General features: G+C 39.7%; 1 protein-coding gene across 3 annotated transcripts; it reads right to left on the bottom strand.

Annotated features, from left to right (window-relative positions):
* Nucleotides 1-3,562: 3,562 nt before the first annotated feature.
* On the bottom strand, nucleotides 3,563-19,393 carry dnajc24 (DnaJ (Hsp40) homolog, subfamily C, member 24). 3 transcript variants are annotated; one of them, XM_081607654.1, is made up of 6 exons: nucleotides 19,293-19,393; nucleotides 19,126-19,207; nucleotides 17,448-17,575; nucleotides 11,188-11,317; nucleotides 5,383-5,451; nucleotides 3,563-3,793 (listed from the first exon to the last, which is right to left on the bottom strand). In XM_081607654.1, the coding sequence occupies exons 3-6, from the start codon at nucleotides 17,547-17,549 to the stop codon at nucleotides 3,579-3,581; spliced, it is 516 nt and encodes a 171-aa protein (XP_081463780.1). In that variant the 5' UTR covers nucleotides 17,550-17,575; nucleotides 19,126-19,207; nucleotides 19,293-19,393; the 3' UTR covers nucleotides 3,563-3,578. The 3 variants fall into 3 exon arrangements, with proteins under 3 accessions (XP_081463780.1, XP_008409160.2, XP_008409159.2); XM_008410938.3 differs by lacking the exons at nucleotides 19,126-19,207; nucleotides 19,293-19,393 and adding an exon at nucleotides 17,731-17,909; XM_008410937.3 differs by lacking the exons at nucleotides 19,126-19,207; nucleotides 19,293-19,393 and adding an exon at nucleotides 17,731-17,906 and having other exon boundaries at nucleotides 17,448-17,624.
* Between the last annotated feature and the right edge of the window lie 270 nt (nucleotides 19,394-19,663).

Genomic DNA, 19,663 nt, shown 5'->3' with positions numbered 1-19,663 from the left:
GCAAAGTCATTATCAGTCTTTATCCTTTGTGTGTCAGGAGCCCTGCTGAGAGGAGAATAGCTCTACCATTTAGGTCATCGGTTCTGAACTTCTGGGTTATGACTGCTTCGCATTGACAGCTTCATTTTCGAGGGCGCAAAACAACATGCTATCGTCTTAGATTTTAGTTTGTAGGACGACAACAACAGCAACAGATATTTCATATATTTTGGTACTAACCTGCACTGTGACAAGAAAAAGCTGGGGTTTTTTAAAAGGTGTGAATTCCCCATTAACGCATGCATGATTAAACCCACAGCACCCACATCCAAATATCTGAGGGGAAACTTAGCATGTTTTCTGCTTCTCCATCTAACACATGAACCAGAAAACCAAACTCCAAGCACCTTCTCAGCAGCTCTGTGAGGATGATGATCTACAGCCATCAGGGCGCAGACTGCACTCAAAGTCCAGAGTGAGGCTGGACCTTTTGTGTAGTTTATACCAGTACTACTCAAGATCTGCATGAATAAAAATATCCATCCATCCATTTTCTTACACCCTTGTCCCTCAGTGCTGGTGCCCATCTCCAGCTAACGTTTCGGGCGAGAGGCGGGGTCACCCTGGACAGGTCACCAGTCTGTCGCAGGGCAGAATAAAAATGTTTTTTTGTTTTTTTTGCATCAACCAGACAGAATTATAATTTTTAACTGACTGTACTGATCTAAAAACATTTTATTCAAACTATAACTCAAGACAAAGAAGACTATGCATTTTGATTGATAGCAAAATATACAAATAATACATCATAAAACTACTGTGCATCCTGAAGGTCAGTTTATAATAATATTTCTGTGTACAGACACCAACAATAGCCAGTGTTTACGGTCCAAATACAGAAAGCACATTATTATTATTATTATTATTATTATTATTATTATTATTATTATTATATTTCTTTACGATACTTTCAGAATTTTTGGACTCCCAAATAATAGTATTTGGGGTCTTTAATATGGTATTAACCCTATCCCTTGATAAGAAAACAAAATCTAACCACAGATCCACCCAGAAATCACCAAAAGTAATTAAACAACATATGAGTGAATTTGGTCTTAGTGGTAGTTGGAGATTACTACATCCTTTCTCCAAAGAATTTACTTTTTTCTCTTCTGCTCATAGTTCATATTCACGGATTGATATGTTTCTAATAAGCAATTCCCTAATGGAAAATATAACTAAAAACAATATACATTGATTGTGATTAGTGAGCATATTTTGGAATGTAAAAAACAACCTGCCAAGTTTTTCAGTATTTGGTGCCTTAATCTATCACTATAGAAACACCAAAAGTTTGATAAATACTTATGTGGCACCTTAAACCACTCTGAGGAAAACTAAAATGGTGGGTGCTTGGGTTCGACATCGATCAGGTACACCGTTATGTAGGCAATACCAGACCTGGTTTGTAACGAATATGACCCAGAGAAACAGAATTTCAGGCAAAATCATTCAGCTTCACTTTATTAACTAAGGTGACATGGAACCCTCACTGTTAATCACCAGTTGAACTGTAAGCTGTAAACACTCTTAAGATTTAAGGAAAAACAAAAAAAACACAACATATACTTCTCACATAAGGCAGACTAAACTAAACTATTAATGGACACAATTCCCTGAAACCGGGGCACCCCAAGCAATGTCCAAGCAATGTCCAAGCAATGTCCAAGCTATGTCCAAGCAATGTCCAAGCTATGTCCAAGCAATGTCCAAGCTAGCGTATCGTCCAGATAAACAGATAAACGAAACATTGCAGGGCTGTGACCAACGAGTAGACGTTTAAATCCCAGAGAGAGGACAAGGGGGAAAAAAAACACAATTTGAGAGAGTTGCAATTCGGGGAAAACATCGAAAATGCTGCGATGCACTTCCTCCTCTCAACTTCGCAGAGGCTCAATGGCTGCAGCAGAACCGTGGCGCTAACGTGTTAGCCCACTTAGCGTAGCACGAAGTCCGTCGTGACCACTTGCTCCGGTCCTCTTGGCTCGTCCCTCCATCCATTTTCTTACACCCTTGTCCCTCAGTGGGGTCAGGAGGGTTGCTGGTGCCCATCTCCAGCTAACATTCCGGGCGAGAGGCGGGGTCACCCTGGACAGGTCACCAGTCTGTCGCAGGGCAACACAGAGACACACAGTCACACACGCACACGCACACGCACACACACACACACACACACGTAGGGGCAATTTGGAAAGGCCAATTAACCTGACAGTCATGTTTTTGGAGGAAACCGGAGTACCCGGAGAAAACCCACCATGCACAGGGAGAACATGGAGACTCCATGCAGAAAGACTGGGTCCGGGAATCGAACCTAGAACCTTCTTACTGCAAGGCAACAGCTCTACCAACTGCGCCACTGTGCAGTTGAATAGATTATAGAAACTAATGCATAAATTACTGGACTATTTAAAATTACATATACAGAATGTTAAACAGGATTGGTTCAATAATATCTATACCTACTTCAAAATGGCAATTAGATCTGAATATAAACTCGGATTATGACTTCTGAATAAAAATGTGCAATTATATATCATATATGACAAAAAATTATATTCTTCAGCTCACTCAATATAAAATACTTCACATAATCCACTACACAACCCAAGCAGGTTTTCTGCCTCTTCCCATTACAAACATGTCTTCACCACCACCATTACTCATTCAGACATTCAGTCTGGCACATTGGAAAAATGTACTCAATGAACACATTTCAATAGAATATAGCATTTGTGTAATAAATTTAATATGATCCTTTCTATAAATAACAATTAATGTATTATTCATTCCTATTTTTGCCCTGCCTTTTTCCTCCATGCATTTTCCCGTCTCATCCCAGGTAGTTTCTGCATGGAATGTGACAAACCCAACTTAGAAATAATATAACTATTAATAGATCCATTGTGTTTACCCGTCTCTCATAATTTATTGATTTATGAATATTCTTAGTTTTTTTTTATTGCTCCATGATAGTCATTCATATTAACATTATTGCTCATACATTCACAGTTAATATTCCTTCATTAAAACTATTTCCTGCTTTGTTTTATGCGCTTTTTTCATTCATATAATGTACCACCACATATTTTGTACTTTAATGTAAAATTTAAAAAAAAAATTAAATAAAGTGATAATTTCTTAAATGTGAAGGCAGACACACTTATTTACAAACCTCTGTCAGTCTTTGGTTTATTTTGTGCATCTGTCTGCCAAGTGTTAGGTTTGCTAAGTAGCATCATGGCTGCTAATGGCAAGTCTGTACATGCAGCACGCTCCTCGGAGGGAGCAGCAGGTCGCAGGAAGACTCCTGTGGGGTTCCTAACTGCTGCTGAATGTCTGACTGCTCCTGATAACATTACTAAAACCCCTGACAGGAATTAGCTACGACTGAAACCCTGACAGCAGTTGAAGACACTTCACCTTTGTGTTGACTGGTAGGAAAGGTGCATCTTCTCACCAACAGAGTGCAAGTTGTGCCAATATGCTCAAGAACAAGGTAACCATTTAATTAGGACTCATACGCTGCATTTAAAAAATATTTATTTTGACATTTGCATCTTTTTATTTAGCGACCAAGTGACATAAATAGTGAGTGAGCAGGTATCGCAGCAGACGAGGACCCCGCTCTGCGCTCCTTGGTGCATTTCCTGCTCATTAAGCTCCTGCAGCCTCCTTTGTGTCTCCTCCTCCACCTCCTCCTTCGAGACGCTGAATGTTCCTCCACACCGGCAGCTGTAGCTGCATTCACACTCATCTAAAACGACAACGCAAAAGATCAGTGACGAGTCGACAAATGCTAACAACTGATTCACAAATAAAATTTAGCTGATTATAGATTATAAAAACTGGACCAGAATATCAGAGGTCCTGAGCAATTCCTACAGTTTAGAACTGAACTGAAAATTTTTAATTTTCATGGAATATTAAACAATTACTACACATGTAGTACTACATGACTTTATGTAGTGCACCAATGGAACTTTGTCTGCACACAAAAACACCCAAACACCCACAATACTAACTTTTAAATACCGTACTCGACTTATTAAGTCACCTAAACCTGATAAATAAGTTAAATGCAAATAGAATCAAGACATTTGTCATGTTATCAAAATTAATCAGCCAACCAGTGTGTGCAGAACCTGAGCTCATACCTCCATGCTATGCGACGCCTAATTTAAGAAGTGGATGTGAATCTTGCTTTTCTCCACCTGTCAGGTGAGACACTGGAGTTCAACCCCCAGCAGGTCAGATTGATTTTTCTTTTATTTATGTTATTGGTATCAGGCACAAATTTATTAGTTTTTAAAGAAGTTTTATTTTATAACGGAGCTTTTTAGGCAAGAGTCCTCCCACTGTCAGACTGTAGATGATTGTGACTTGAACATTTTGGCGTCCCTGCTGCACAGTTTAGGTCCATATACTCACAGAACCACAAGACTAATAACAGAAGAACTCAACAGTATTGCAGGTATCAGTGAAAGCAAAAATGTAGTTTGTATCATATTTTGACACATAATTCATACATATGCTTTTGGGTGTACAGTAGATATTGATATTTTGTCCAAAAAAGCACTCTCCTTTAAAATAAATGTAGTGTTAAGAATATTGTTAATTCTCTGCTAAATCGAACTCTTGCTTATTCTGGAGCAGTAACAGTATTTCTGTACTTTTGTTTTTGTATTTTTTGTTTCATATGTTTTGATATTTTAGTATGCATCATTAAAATTTCCAACTCTATTGGCAAGAAATACGGACTTTCAGGCTTCTTTATTTCTCCCGTTGCCATGGTGAATCATCGTCATTTGTGCTTTGTGCATTTGAGGGATTCTTTTTTTTAATTTTTTTTATTTCCCTTATTTAACCAGGTGAACCCCCATTGAGATCCAGATCTAATTTTCAAGAGGGACCTGGGCAAATTCTAATACACTCACGCTCCTACTTAGGCCAGGGGTAACTTGATTCAGAATTGAGTTCCTTGTTGATATCTCCTGTTCTGAAACTGAAAACCCTGAGTATGACAGAGTATCTGCTTTCTGCTCAGAATTAGTTAACCCTCCCTGCCTTTTTAAATGGGACTTTGAAGTAATCAGAATCAAATCCTGATCCTCCCAACTGAGTGTTTAAGCTGTAATCAAGACCAGGCAATGTTTCTCCAATCCAATCATTTTTGGATGTAAAATTTCACATAATTTTTTTTAAAGAAAGTCTTTCCTGAACAGAGTTCATTTCACATTTACATGTGAATCAGCTCATAAAACTGTCGGGGAGAGATTCAAGCAGAAACACATGAATAAACATGTCCGACTTGCTAGAGAAGGTTTTAATGTAACGTGTCATTACCTGTCTCCCATGTCATGTCCTCTAGGTCGACGGTAGAATCTACTGTCCAGTCCTGTTTCAGTTCCTGTGCTGCAGAAGGATCACAGCATGACTATAGTGCTGAAACAGTAGTAGAGCTAACAGATACACACACATCATCACACACATAACAGATATCAGCAGTTAGATGAGGCCAAATCATTTCATTGTTCTATCTTCTCTCAGACAGAACAATGAAAATGACCAGTGTCAGTGGATGGGTGTTCCAGCATCAAAGGGGCCAGTACTGCATTACCATGGCAACAAGCTAGAAGCTAAAAAAAAAAGCAGCAGGAAGATTTAACAGAGGACAGGTGGTTAACATCTTCCCTGCAGCAGTAGCACAAGTAGAAATCCAGATCACTTAGTCCTAGAGGCTGACGGTCACATCTGGGCCAATGGAGCCAACACCATAGCAGACTTGAAACAAATCCATTCTGAAAAGTGGCTGTGATTTATGCCAGAGGTGCTTAATGAGCTCAGTCTGAACCTCATCCCTTTTAAATTAGGTGTTTATTTACACAGAAGCCGGTGGTCAACTTATAGAACAGGTTTGGTTATAGCAACAGTCTGACAAAGAAAAATAGGTTTAAGAGAGTTCCTTAGACAGAAACCTTTTAAATGACTTTGAATTGGTCAGCTTAATGCAGCGGTTGCTCCCCAGCATCACCTGCTGCTGCCGGCCAGCTGGGCTTTTCTACCAACCTCCTAAAGCTCAGTCAGGCTGGATGGGCTGAGACATGCTTAGTTTAGGTGTTCAGCTGGATTTAAGTCTGGGTTTTGACTAGACCACACTTAGAGGTTCACTCTCAACTTGCCGCTTTCTTCTCACCCTCTATTCAGTCAGCCAGTTCCTGCAACAGAAAACCACTCCCAGAGCAGGATGCTGCCACCACGAGGCTTCAGAGTACCAATCCTGGAGTCCAAGGGCCTCATGCATAAAAGAGTGAGCAATTTTCACACTAAAACTTGGCGTACGGAAACATTTAGAAAAGTGCGGCGCACAAAAAAAATCGGATGCATAAAGCCGTGGCACCGCACCTTTCCTTTATAAATCCTAATTTGCGGGAAATAGAGCACAGCTGCTGGTCCGCTCTGTTGCTACCCACAAATACATATGTAAATTAGTATAAATACCCGGAAGTCTGCCACCACGTGAAGCAATAACCATGGCAACGTCCTTGTTTGAAGCAGTTTAAGTATTTATAATAATATTAATTATATATTTTATTTAAAAGGTGCTTTAAGGGCACATAATGTCACCTCACAAAATAAAAATATATTTTGAAGAAAAAAAAAATCCAAAAAGAGATCATGTTTGAACAGCAAAGTGTTCAGCCGGGATTTAAAGACAGACAGAGAGTCCTTTGAGTGGGTAAAGTGGACGTTTATTCTAAGTAGCAGAATCATGTGTACAAGTTGTACATTTACAGAATAAAGATGCTTTATGTCCATAAGGCGCATTCACAAAGTGGGCATGGCTCGACTGAAGGATGACTGCAGCTGGACCGGTACTGGTACCGCACGGCTCCTTCTTTAGGTTTTGCTCAGACTGATCATCCTGGAGCTCTGATCAAAACCTAAAAGAGTCGTGCGTTAATGCTCATAAACCATCATCAACATTTCCCAGTAGATCAATATGATGTCTGATCAATTCCTCCCTCTGAACCCTTCTATTGGCAATTTGGCGATGTTCACCATCAGAGCCAAAGCGCTCCACAATTATGCGGCTCACCTTTGCGCAGCTACTTATATAAATGTGATTGCATACACATGTCTGATTATTTAATGTCTATAATCAGACATTAAAGCGACTTGAAACCATTACTCCCTCCCTGGCACCTCCAGACCCGGGCACCCATCCGGGCCCAGGTCTGGGGGCAGCCGTCCCCCCAGACCCCCCTTATAGCTCTGCGCCTGGCACCGCACATTTTTCTGTGCACATTCACACTTTATGCATGAGGCCCCAGATGATTTTTGTCCAGGTTTGATGCTTGAAGTCCAGGTCAAACCGGAGGTTTTAGTTTTTCTAGTCTGTTTTTGCAATAAATAAACATTTTATGTCATGTCCAGTCAACCCCATTTGTAACAACTGGACTCAAATTAGGTTGGAGAAGCAGCTGAAGGACGGTCAGTGTTCTACCAAAGGGCAAAGGACATTTATGAATGTGACTTCTTTATTTTCTGAGAAATGTGTTAAAACTCGAAAAACTTTCACTTTATCATTGTGACGTTTTGTGAGAAGAATATTCAGGGGAAAAAATCTGTAATCAGTTTTAGAATAAAGGTCTACCATAAACTGATAAAAATGTTAAATGCTGTCTATTAAATTCTTGATGCACTGTATTTGTATAACGAGAGAGATGGCCAACATTAAAAGACGGCTGGGATGTGGACAGATTGAATATAAAAATGGACAGGTGAAAAGACAGATGTTCACACATTTTTACAACAATTCACTGTCGAGAACAGGGTGATTATCAAGCTGAACCGTTGGATGGTGATAAATACTTTGAAGCACTAATAATTAGTGCTAAATTTGGTGTAGGTCTTAATTAGTGTTGCTCTAAGTGAAGAAAAATGGCTGCTAATCTAGTGATAATTTGCACTGGAACCAATGATGAGGGGCAGCAGTAGTGAGATTATTAGCACTGTTGAGTCTCACCAGGAAAGCCCCTGGTTTGGTTTGGGGGTTGGGAGGTGTTGGAAGGACTGTGGGGGCATTTGTTTACTGTAAAATATTAAGACTCAATTTTTTCAAACTCCTTAAATGAAAATATATGACCTATCATCATCCCAACAATAAAAATCTCATTGTATGATTTTCAAACAAGTAATTACCATTTTATTACCCAAAATAAGTATTTGATCATCTACCAAAGAATTTGATCTCTAACAGACCTGATATCCTCTGTCTGTTTGAACGTGTTATCTTAATAAGAGACACCTGTCCGCACACTCAGACTTCAGCTTCTCCACCATGGGGAAGAAGTTGGAGTCTAAGGACAACAGGGACAGAACTACAGACACAGCTGGACAGGCTGACAGGTGAACAGGCAAACAGCTTGGTGAGAAGGTAACAACTGTTGGAGCAAATATTAGAAAATGGAAGAAACTCCAGATGACTGTTAGTCTCCCTCAGATGGGGCTCCAGGTAAGATTTCACTTTGTGAGGCATGGAGGTAGAAGCATCATGCTTTGGGGTGCTTGACTACTAAGGATACAGGATGACTGCATCGTCTAGAGCAGTGGTTCTTAACCTGGGTTCGATCGAACCCCAGGGGTTCGATGAGTCGGTCTCAGGGGTTCGGTGGAGCCTCTGCCGCGGAGGTAAAGACACACTTGTGTAAAGTCGTGATGACGCCCCGCTTTGCCATCACTTGCTGCAGAGGATCACGTTACATTGCTTAGCCAATCAGTGCTGCGGAGGAGCACTGATTGAAGGAGCTCCACTCTCAGCATGGATTTGAACTTTTGTCTTTAATTACTTTCGCAAAGCTCAGTTTTTACCAAATTCTGTAACTTTCGGTGTACTTCTAAATCTGCTCCTTAGTCGCATCTTTTCGGGGTTGGTACTGCCTCTAGTGGCGTGGGGGTGGTAACACAACTAATGTAATTACATTACTAAATCAGAATACTGCAAAGTCTTTATTATTTATTATTAATTTTTCATTCTCTTAAGAATGTAGAGCTAATTAAATGATCTAAACAAGACCTTAAAGTGGTTCCAGTTTCTCTCGATGGCCAACCTGTTGAAACTGTGGCAGATTTTAAATACCCAAGGACCGGGTATTTAAAATCTACCCGGTCCAGCTCAACTTTGAGCTCAACTGGCTGACTGTCCAGTTGAGCTGGACAGTCAGCTCAACTTTGCTGAAAACAATGACTATATTTTGAAGAACTGTTCTCATAGACTCTACCTTTTAAGAAGAATTAATGATCTTGCAGTGACCCAACTAGACTCTGGTTGGGTCACCCCTATGTCTTGAATTTGTGGGGGGCCAGGGGGGGGATCATATTTTATTTGTCACTACAGAAGGGTTCAATGAATGCGCATTTGAAACTGGTGGGTTCGGTACCTCAAAAAAGGTTAAGAACCACTGATCTAGAGGACAGACTGGACAGGGTCATGTACTGTAGGACTGAGGCCTTGAACATGGGTCATGTCTGGGTCTTCAGCCAGATGATGACTTGCTGGATTTTCTTAGAAACATTTGAAACTCATTTTATTAATTAGTTGATAACTAGGATCAATTGGAATGTATGTACGATTGAATTAAAATGATTTTTTATAGCGCTTTAAGATGACATTTGTTGTGAATTGGTGCTATATAAATAAATTGAATTAAATTGTTTGTCAAAGTCAAAGTCTCAACCATTTTCACTGAGTGTGAATGTTATGTCATCAATGTGTGAATCTGCAGAAGTCATCTATAAAAACTAGAGAGGCAGTGACCTTTAAAAACGACACACTGTTCTGAGAAACTCCAGTCAGATTTTTGCTTTTGAATGTTTAAAATAAATAATTTGTTACTTACTGGTTTACAGAACAAAGTGAGATCTTTTTGGATATGAAATTATGAAAATATTTATTCCCAGCAATATTTATAGTTTTTTGACAAAAGAAAAACATGAAAATGAGATTTCCTGATTTTCTATTTGTATTAAATTTACAAAATACTCAAACATTTTCCATATTGTCATAATGGGGTACTTGTGTGTGCAACGGAGGAAAGATTATTTAATACACACAATGTAGAAAACCTGAGGCGCTGTGAATACTTTGTAGATGCTCTGCAGATACTTAAAATCTTGACAGATTTGAAAGATGGCAATAATACATTTGAAGTTTAGTGCTGTTGATAAAACCACTGGATAGTAACTGATTTAACTTGACATGAAGTTATTTACACCACAAACATTAATTATTTTAAGATTTTTCAACTGCACAGTTCCTAAAAATGTCAGTTTCTGCCTCAAAATATCACATAGTAAAGAAAACACTGAAAGAAAGAAGGAAAGGGAATTTGTTTGGTCACTGGGTGGATTCCAGTTGGAACAATCTCCTTTTAGCAGGAAAGCACAGTTAAATAAAATCAGTAAAACCAGAGGACTAGAGAAGTGGATCAATAAAATTGTAGACCAGAAAAATATCAATCAGAACCATAGTTTATGCCTTATTCTAGCAAATCTGGGGAAGGTCTGCCAGCTGAGATCAAACATCTGATCAAGACCTCAAGAAGACAGTTGAGAGCAGGAATCTCTGCACAAAGTCAGTTTTACCTAATAAACCACAAGTTTACATACACTGAATAAGAAGACACATCAGTGTCTGCAGTTACAGTGGCTACAGAAAATATCCAAACCCTTTAAAAGTTTCACTCTTTGTTTCATTGCAGCCATTTGTTCAAATCAAAAAAGTGAAGTTATTTCTCATGAATGTACCATGAGAAAGAAACAAGATTTCTTCTTTACATTATGTTGGCTTATTTTGTAAACTTCAGATTATCTTGGAAAATGACTTGCAATATAATTTAAATATTTCCTGCAACATGCAAACAAGCATGGAGAAAGGCTGCTTAGCTAAATATGAACCCACTGATTTGAAAAGACAGTCCCAATAGGTGCTTAAGCAGAGCAATGGTACAATATGGCAACACAGCCAAATATGAAAATATTAAATATTCAAAAGCAGCTGGCTATCTCTAATCAGAATGAGATGTGGCTGATGTGCCTCTAGAAAAACGCTGAAGTAATAACAATATGAAATGAAATGGTCGCCCTCACCTCTCCTCTGCAGGTCATATTCTCTTCTTGTGGTTTGGTCACCAAGAATCTTCCAGGCTGCATCAACTTCAAGAAATGTTTTCACGCTAGACTCTGCAGGGTTTTCACCTCCAAGACGGTCTGGATGGTGCTACACACACACACGCACACACACACACACACACACACACACACACACACACACACACACACACACACACACACACACACACACACACACACACACACACACTAGTATTTAAACCCTCAAAGATATTGTTACAGATTTCTGTAACTTTGGTGAGGAAATAAGCAGGAGAAGGTGGGGATATGAACTCCGATAACAGGTCAACAAAATATCAGGGTTAGCAGTTAGATTTAGAACCAAACAGTTTTCCATCTGATCACTGATCATTAAAAAGTCTGATTGGCCGTTTCTAATTTTGGCCAATACAATTTTTTTTTGTATGAGATATTGATAAATATAGCAAGAAAATTGCTGAGTTGACAACAGTGGGGTAACTATCATCAACTACAAACGTCTATCGCAGCAGAGCAACAGAGAACAGTGGTTAATTTTTAGACCTTTGTTGAGGTAGATAAGAATGGTGGAAAAGATCGGCTTCACGTGCAAATCAGCCAATCTCCAATCTCCCAAAATTAAAGAAATTGGCACCAATAAATTGGCTGGCCAATAAATCAGTGCACCCCTAATCAAAATATGACAAAATATCAACAAAAAGATGGGAAGGAACAACAGATTCTGTTTGGTCTTGGTGTCACAACAACACCAGAGAAAACATGGAAAAACAAGTAATATAATAATAAACAACAACAATAATAATAATAATAATAATAGTTAGATCATGAAGATCATGACAGACAATGATGGACATCAATCTCCTTGTTGAACCAGATTCAACAAGGAGCCCAATCAATCAAAACTGGATCAACATTGTAAAATATATTTAGAATCTTCCAGCAGATTTCATTTGCTTTTGCCCGAAAAACAAAGGATATTGTTGGAGCCAGCTTCTCCAACAAAGTCATAATTTGAATCTGAACCCAGAGAGACAAACCACTGAGACATCAGGGCCATGGAAACAGTGGTGGCTCAGCCACAGAGTGACCTGATCAGGCAAAAGCCAAAGGTCAACAACAGTCAACAGGCCAAATGGTGACGGGGTTAAAACCCGAGTTGGTTGTGAGTAACAGTACCTGACCCAACTCTAAATACTTGTGTCCTGTTCCAACTGAGGTATTTCTCCTGACAAAATGACCTGCTGGACCAATTCTTGTGGTGAATCCTACCAAATGTTACTTTAGATTTTGGTCAGGTACTTTAACATTACAAATTAATTTGGGAAAATTTTGAGTTTAATTTTCAGGGTGAGAGACAATAACAGCCATCTTGAAAAGCTTCATCTTTCTTCAGATAATCCAAACACTCAGTCTGGATTTCCCTCAGCATTCCCCATAAAACTGATACATTTCATGTTTGTTTAGATCTTACTTCATTATTAAATATGTCAGTGCAAACACTAAAAAAGCAATTACAAGTTTTTAGTGGTAAGATTCAAAATAATGCTGGTCAAATAAAATTTTATTACTGTGGATCTGAAAATAATTATTTTTTCAATATATTCACCTCATTCCTGTGAATGAAGTGTACAGATTAGGCTCCCTGACAAATAAAAACTACCTCTAGCTATCAAATCCCTCATAGCTAAAAAAAATAACATTTATTCAACAGCATTGGTGTGATTAAACCATATAATATATATAATTAAGGAGCCTTATGATTTAATGCAGTTAATCAGCTAGAATTTATGAGAAATTATTCTTTATATTTGGAAAATGATTTTTTTTCTGTTCGGTAAAAAGTTGATACAGCTAGCTAGCAGGGAATGCTGGGTAAAGGAACCGCTCATTAGCCCCTCGCTTCCAACAATGCAGTTAATTTTCTTGTCAGGAATCAAGACATGTGACAAAATACTGGCAGAACATTATTAGGTCACCTCTTCTTGAAAAAAGGGAAAAGATATTATTTCTGACTAAAATTTACCATTAATAGCAAAGTAGAAAGTAAAAACAAGAAATGGCTTCCCTCTTTGACACTACGGAAATGTGTAAAAGGCATGAATGTAAAGTAGGAAGTCTGATACAACTGAAATCACCATCAGAGGCAGCGTCAGACGTTTATCAGAAAACAATGAATTAAAAGCACCGTGAATGAGTGAATACTGGATTATATTTTAACATGCAACATGTCAAACATTCATCTGTTCGATCCATCATGTGAACATAGAGAAGATGGACCACCGGCTGACCAACCAACACACAGCAAGTCTGGAGGCACTGATAGATCCACAGCTCTGCACCCATAAATCAGCCTGATTTCTTTCATTTTGGGAGAAAGGCTCTGCTTACACATGAAACCAATCTAATCAAATGATCTCAACTACTTCTGCAAAACCATTAAAAAAAAGGCCACTGCTCCCTTTTGCTCTGTTGTGAGAGATGACTAGCAGACCTGCCCAGCACGTCTCATCTGCACCTGCATGATTAACAACAGTCATCCCACTGTTACCAACTTAATTTGTGGCTGCAATTAGTCACTTTTTAGACAAAACAAAAAGTATATAAAATGGGAATCAGCAGGTCATGTTTTCTAAGGATCTGTGGTAGATGATTGGCCAGAAAGTTGCAGTATCTGCACCCTGCTCTGCAGCACAACCATCAGCTGTGCTGCACACAGACACACAGGGTTCTCATTTAGAAAACATTGCATAGGATCCATACATGAATGGATGTACTAAAAGTGCACTTTGGTCCAAAACCCAAAAATGACTTTCACCGAAAACAACCAGATTTATAAAGCCAGGTGCAGCAGACCAAAAAGTTATTTTCCCTTTTTTTTAAACTTGCACATTGAAAGCATAAAAAAGAAAATCTAACACAAATGTGCATTGCACAGGTGCAGAATATATAAAACATGATGGGGAATAATTGTAAAAGGAGAAAAAAAAGAAAATTCTGGTCACATAAATATCACAGGAAGGAAAAAAGAAAAAAAAATCTCATCTTTACATTTACTTCATTCATTTTAAATTCTTTATATACTTTGAGAGACTCAAATTATGCCCTATATATAAAACCATTTAGTCAAGTACAGTACTTCCTGTTCTTAATAAATCCTTCCATATAATTCTCTGAGAATGTAATCCTTTCCATTTCAAACATGTATTTTCCCCTTTATAAACCTTATATTGCCATCTTCCTTCCTTGATGGAAGATGGCAATATAAGGCATTTTTGGAAAAAAATGTTGGCGGAAGTCTCCTCCGCAGTTTATCACAAACCCAGCTGGAACACAAAAATGTGAAAGAATGTGCTCTGGTCAGTAGAAACGATAGTCAAACTTTCTGACTGACTGAGTGCAAAACACTTTATATAAGAAAACTAACACTGCCCTGAACACACAATCACAATGGTGGTGGAAGCATCACCATGGTGGTGGAAGCATCATGCTGTGGGAATGAACAGGAATGCTGATCAGAATTAATAGGAATATAGGTTAATGAAGCGAAAATTCAGACATTTTCAGGAAGAAAACCTGTTGGGGGCTACAGAATGTTTGAGGCTGGGGTGGAGTTGAGAGGAGGGGGGGCAAATAAAATGACTCAACTCACTACCAAATTAACCAAACGGTAAAAATAAAGTTGATTAACTAATCAACTGATATGCTCTGTCCTACTAAATACTGTGGCTAAGCAGTACTTTGTGACTGTGATATTACACACACTATGTCATGACTATGATTCGTCAAATTAGTGCCAACCAAAGCAAAATATTTTTCTAAGTTGGCAAGTCTGAATCGGAGGAGTGTCTGTTTTGATGTCAGTCACAAGAGTTGGTTTTCATCTTCAACACTTTTCATAAATCATGATAAAGAGCTGCTGAACACAATTCAATGAAATCAATAATATTGTCTACTTTTGTTTCATTTCGTTATTCTAGAGCAGTGGTCCCCAAACTTTTTCCTGTGAGGGCCACATGACTTTTTCCTTCTCTGGTGGGGGCCGGAGTCAGTTTGTAACAGAAAAAGTGAAACAGAAAAAGACAATTGCAGGAGTGCCTAAATGTAAAAAATATATCGTTTTCCAGAAAGCACAATCAAATAATTCTTTCTAGGTTCTTCACAGAAAAAATCCAGGAAGGATTATAGTCCGTATTTTCCGAACTATGAGCCGCACCAGACTATAAACCACAACCCCAAAGCTTTTTTAAACCAGTAAACATACACATATAAGCCTCAGATCTGTCTGCGGCTCTAGGTTTTCCACAACAATGCAGCAGCAGCAGAGGGGGACGGACACCCAAAATTTAAGTAATAACAGGTCAATTGAATATCACATTTATTAGGTTGAAAAAGAAAAAGTTGCCAAGTTTAGATTTAACTGAACTGATTATGGTCGTTTCCGAACCGTAACTGTAGCAGTAAAAGTGCTGATCCTTCGTGTTGCTACTAGTATGTGCTAAATCAGTGGTCCCAACCTGTTTATTACCGCGGACCGGTCAAGACTTGGACATTTTGTTGCGGCCCAGGAGAGGGGGAGTGTGAGGCGGGATGAACAGTCAGATAAGGTTTCTGCATGTTGGTGTTCCCACTAAATACTGAATATGCCCTATTTGGGTCGTCTTGGCCCTTTTATCGCAGCCTGTGGGATTTTCCCTGACTGGGAACGAGAATACAACTTGTTGAATGTGACAGGTAGCCAATCAGAAAGTGCGGTGACGTAGGGGAATCCCAAACAGCTGACATATCGCGCAACTAAGAGTCCGGTGGATATCGGAGATCATATGTGGAAATGTTTATTATTAAATCTAAAAAGTCATTATTATGTTTATTCAGGTAAAAATGTTACCTGAATGTATGGAAAAACATATTCACCTCCAAATCATAATGCAGCAAATAGAGCGGCTGCTCCCGTCGTCTTTCATCCACCGCCTTTTCTTTTTATTACGTCTTTTATCTCTTAAAATGACTCCACAAACTATCACTATTGCTTCTACATCGTCATCCGTGTTTGGTTATTCTAAATTCCCGCTATGTTGGGGGTTTTACTGGATTATCCTCTGGAATCGGGATGTTTCGTGACTGGAATCGGTTCGTGCCGTGTGGCTGAACACGAACCAATCGAACCTGTTGGACTTTTATCAGCTCTGTGGTCACAGAGGTTTGGAGAATCGGCCGAAGCTCGACTCCTCTCCTCTCGACCACTGCCCAAACGCTCTGACTCTGGTCGCTATGGTAACGTTTATATATCCCACTGAAATAAGACACAGAAGCGCCACAAAAATGAACATTTTACTTTCTTGAAAATTTTAACTCATGATAATGACTAACGGGAGCAATGAGCTTGTTTCTCTGCAACCAGACGGTCCCATCTGGGAGTGATGAGAGACAATGACACCTGAGGTGTGTTGCTTGAGTACAGCCTGCTTGGTCTCTACGTGGCGAAGCAGCTTGAAGCTTCATTGCCTCATTAGCAGCCGGTCGCCGCATGTTACGCAGAGCGGGGTTGTAATGTGGGATTCACCTACCGGTCCGGGATAAATCCATTCTCCTGTCTCTTCTCTGGGCCTTTTCCCCTTTGCAAAGAAACTTTCAAAAGACATCTGATCTGTTTCTTACTCATTTTGCTGTTTGTGGGCTCAATGTTGGCGCGCAAGTAACCAGACTTCCAATGATTCACTTCCTGCTAAAGAGCCCCCTGGTGGTTGAAGAAAAATCCGCATATAAACCGGAAAATACGGTATATGAAAAAAAAATCAAAATGTTCTCTGGTATTGTTCAGGGGGCCGGACCAAATGTGGAGGCGGGCCGCATCCGGCCCACGGGCCGTAGTTTGGGGACCACTGTTCTAGAGAAAATCGTTGACAGGTTAGAAAGAACATTTATCCCCAGTGGAGATCTGAGAAACTGCTAATGGGAATTTTTAGATACTCTATGTTGTTTAGATCTACTTTGGTTGGATGCTGAATGTCTGATGTCGTGGCTCAAGCCTGTAGTTAAGGGCTGAAAGAACTAACTGAAAACAGGGAAACCTGATTGACAAAACTTCAGGTTACTGGAGTGTGTGTGTCTGTAAGTCTGCTTTCATCCAATAGAAAAAAATGTGCTCCAACGTTCATTTTCTAAAGTGTATTTTCTTCCTCCCATGCAGAAACAAGGCTGGGACAGAGCCGGTAGTGAAAGATGTAAATCTGTTTTCTGACCTTCAGAGCCAGCTGCTGGTATCTGTGTCTGAGCTGCTGCAGGGAGTCCGACGGGCTGCCACCGAGCACAGCATACAGGTCCTTCTGCTCCGGATCACACATGTCTCTGCAGACGCGCAGAACAACGCCTGAAAAGGGATTCACCACAGATAACCTCAGGTCATCTCCACCTTAGACCTGGATGAGACGACAGCAGAACCCGAGCAGAGCCGCCGGAAGCGGAGCTGGTTAGTAAAATGTCTGTATCAACACCGCCAGACTCTAAGTAGCTAGCTGGACTTACTGGGGGTAGAAGTCCGACTGGAGGCTGGATAGTTCTAAAACTAATGTTCACGTATTAAACAAAGAGAAATTATCAAAAGGACGGGCATATTGTCCGTCGGTGTTTAAATCTCGTGAAAACGACGTTAATCCTTATAGTTCCGCTAACTGAGGTAAAAAGAATAGTTCCGGTCTTGTGAGAAATTCTGTTCCCCTGTCGGGAGCGCGCATTGCAGCCAGAGGTGGATCCGGCGGATCTGACCATATTCACGGCGCTTCTGATCGATTTCTCGGTAAAAACTATTCATATAATCATGTCAATGTTGTAACTTTTAGTTTAATCGGCAGCTATCAAAATAAGAAAAATAAATAAATAAACGAGGTCTTGTGTGGAGGTCTTTTTACGCTGTTTGGTGTTATTTTAAACGCGAAGAGAATCGATCTTTTTCCAACTTTTGTCTCTTAAGCCTGACAAATAAAAGTCAAGTCAACAAACACAGGTTTCCAACACGTAGTGTGCATTTATAATTTTTCATTTCTGATACAAGAGGATGGAAGCTGGTTGATCGCAGGGCACCAAAATAAAGACTTCCTGAAAAGATCAAAGTGTAGACTTTTTGGTAAATCCCGTTCTAATGTAAAATATGACAGATTACTGGATTAAGGAAATGTCTAGTATGCCATCACACATAATTTTTGAGAATTTGGAAGCAGTTGCTTTTTATTTCCCAAAGTTATGGGGGGAGGAGAGGAGAGAATGGATATTTCAGCATTCCGGGGAAGATGGCGAACCGGGCAGGCAGCTTCCTTTAAACCCTGATGCACTAATCCCGATTTGATAATTAAGCCCTCTGTTTTTAAGCTCCGAAAGATTACTAGACTTGCCTATACATTTTAATTATTTTCAGTCCATCTTTCTTAACCAACTTTCTAACAACAAAAGATATAAAACGAGAAAAAACTGATACAATGGCTAAGCTAGCGGTAGCCTCCAAGAAGTGCTTTCCAGTTGCTGACCAGAGTACGCTATGGAGACTTCAATGCCAACAACCAAAAGGAAAAATCCCCCGTCGCCTATCAAAACACCGACACCACCCAGCAAGGTAACTGTGTGTCCAAACGAGGACGTCAATAACTCGATTGTGGAAGCCATTAACAAGCTAACAGACAAAATCGATAACTTCGGCGTGCAGCTACGTGATAACATGATGATGGTAGCTAACATCTCTAAGCTAGCCGAAATGAACGCAGCTGATATAAAAGACTGCAAAACGAAGCTATCTGGACTGGAAAAAGAGGTTCCTGCGCTCATCAAAGAAAATGCGGAGATGAAGGAAAGATTGTTGGAACTAGAACGTTTTAAACGCCGTTGGAATCTAAAAATCCAAGGCTTCAAAGAATAGAGCAATGAAGATACCCGCAAAGAAGTCCTCGACTTCTTAGCCAAGATTGCGCCACACTGGGCCTCGTCAATTAACGCAGTGGACGTCGCGCATCGTCTGGGGAAAAAGAAGACGGAAGACATCGCCAAATACTAATTCAATTCAACATGAGACACTTCCGGGATGCCTTCTGGAAACTCACCAAAGATTCCAAGACGTGCAAGGAGATGGGCATCCACTTCCAGCAAGATTTCTGCAAACTGGATCGGAAGGCAAGAGCTGCAGTCTGACCCAAAATGGACCGAGCCAGGAAGGAGGGAAACATGTCTTCTACCGAGGCACGTCGGCTACATCGGCGGAGTTCAGGTTTTCCCTGACTGACTGAAGGTCCAGTTACTGTCTAGTAATCACACACTACAGGTGCTAGATTATAAGTCAAGGAAAGTTGTATTCCTTTACTTCCAAAATTCATTTTAATTAAATAGGCCAAATTAATAAATAAGGCTATTTAATAAGGCAATGTTAAATTTTCACAGGATTGTTACATTTTCTGATACATTCTAATCGTGTTAT

This window comes from Poecilia reticulata, chromosome 6, assembly GCF_904066995.2.
Source record: "Poecilia reticulata chromosome 6, P_reticulata-male-v2, whole genome shotgun sequence".
NCBI lineage: Eukaryota > Metazoa > Chordata > Actinopteri > Cyprinodontiformes > Poeciliidae > Poecilia > Poecilia reticulata.
This window is presented reverse-complemented; position numbering and strand designations above follow the sequence as displayed.

Bases quoted from the DNA above. Each gene is read 5' to 3' on its own strand.
- dnajc24 (XM_081607654.1), bottom strand. From the start codon at position 17,549: ATGTGTGATCCGGAGCAGAAGGACCTGTATGCTGTGCTCGGTGGCAGC. The intron at 11,318-17,447 runs GTCAGAAAACAG...GTGTGTGTGTAG, and splicing joins ACCAGCAGCTGGCTCTGAAG to CACCATCCAGACCGTCTTGG. The intron at 5,452-11,187 runs GTGAGGGCGACC...ATCCTTCTGCAG, and splicing joins ATATGACCTGCAGAGGAGAG to CACAGGAACTGAAACAGGAC.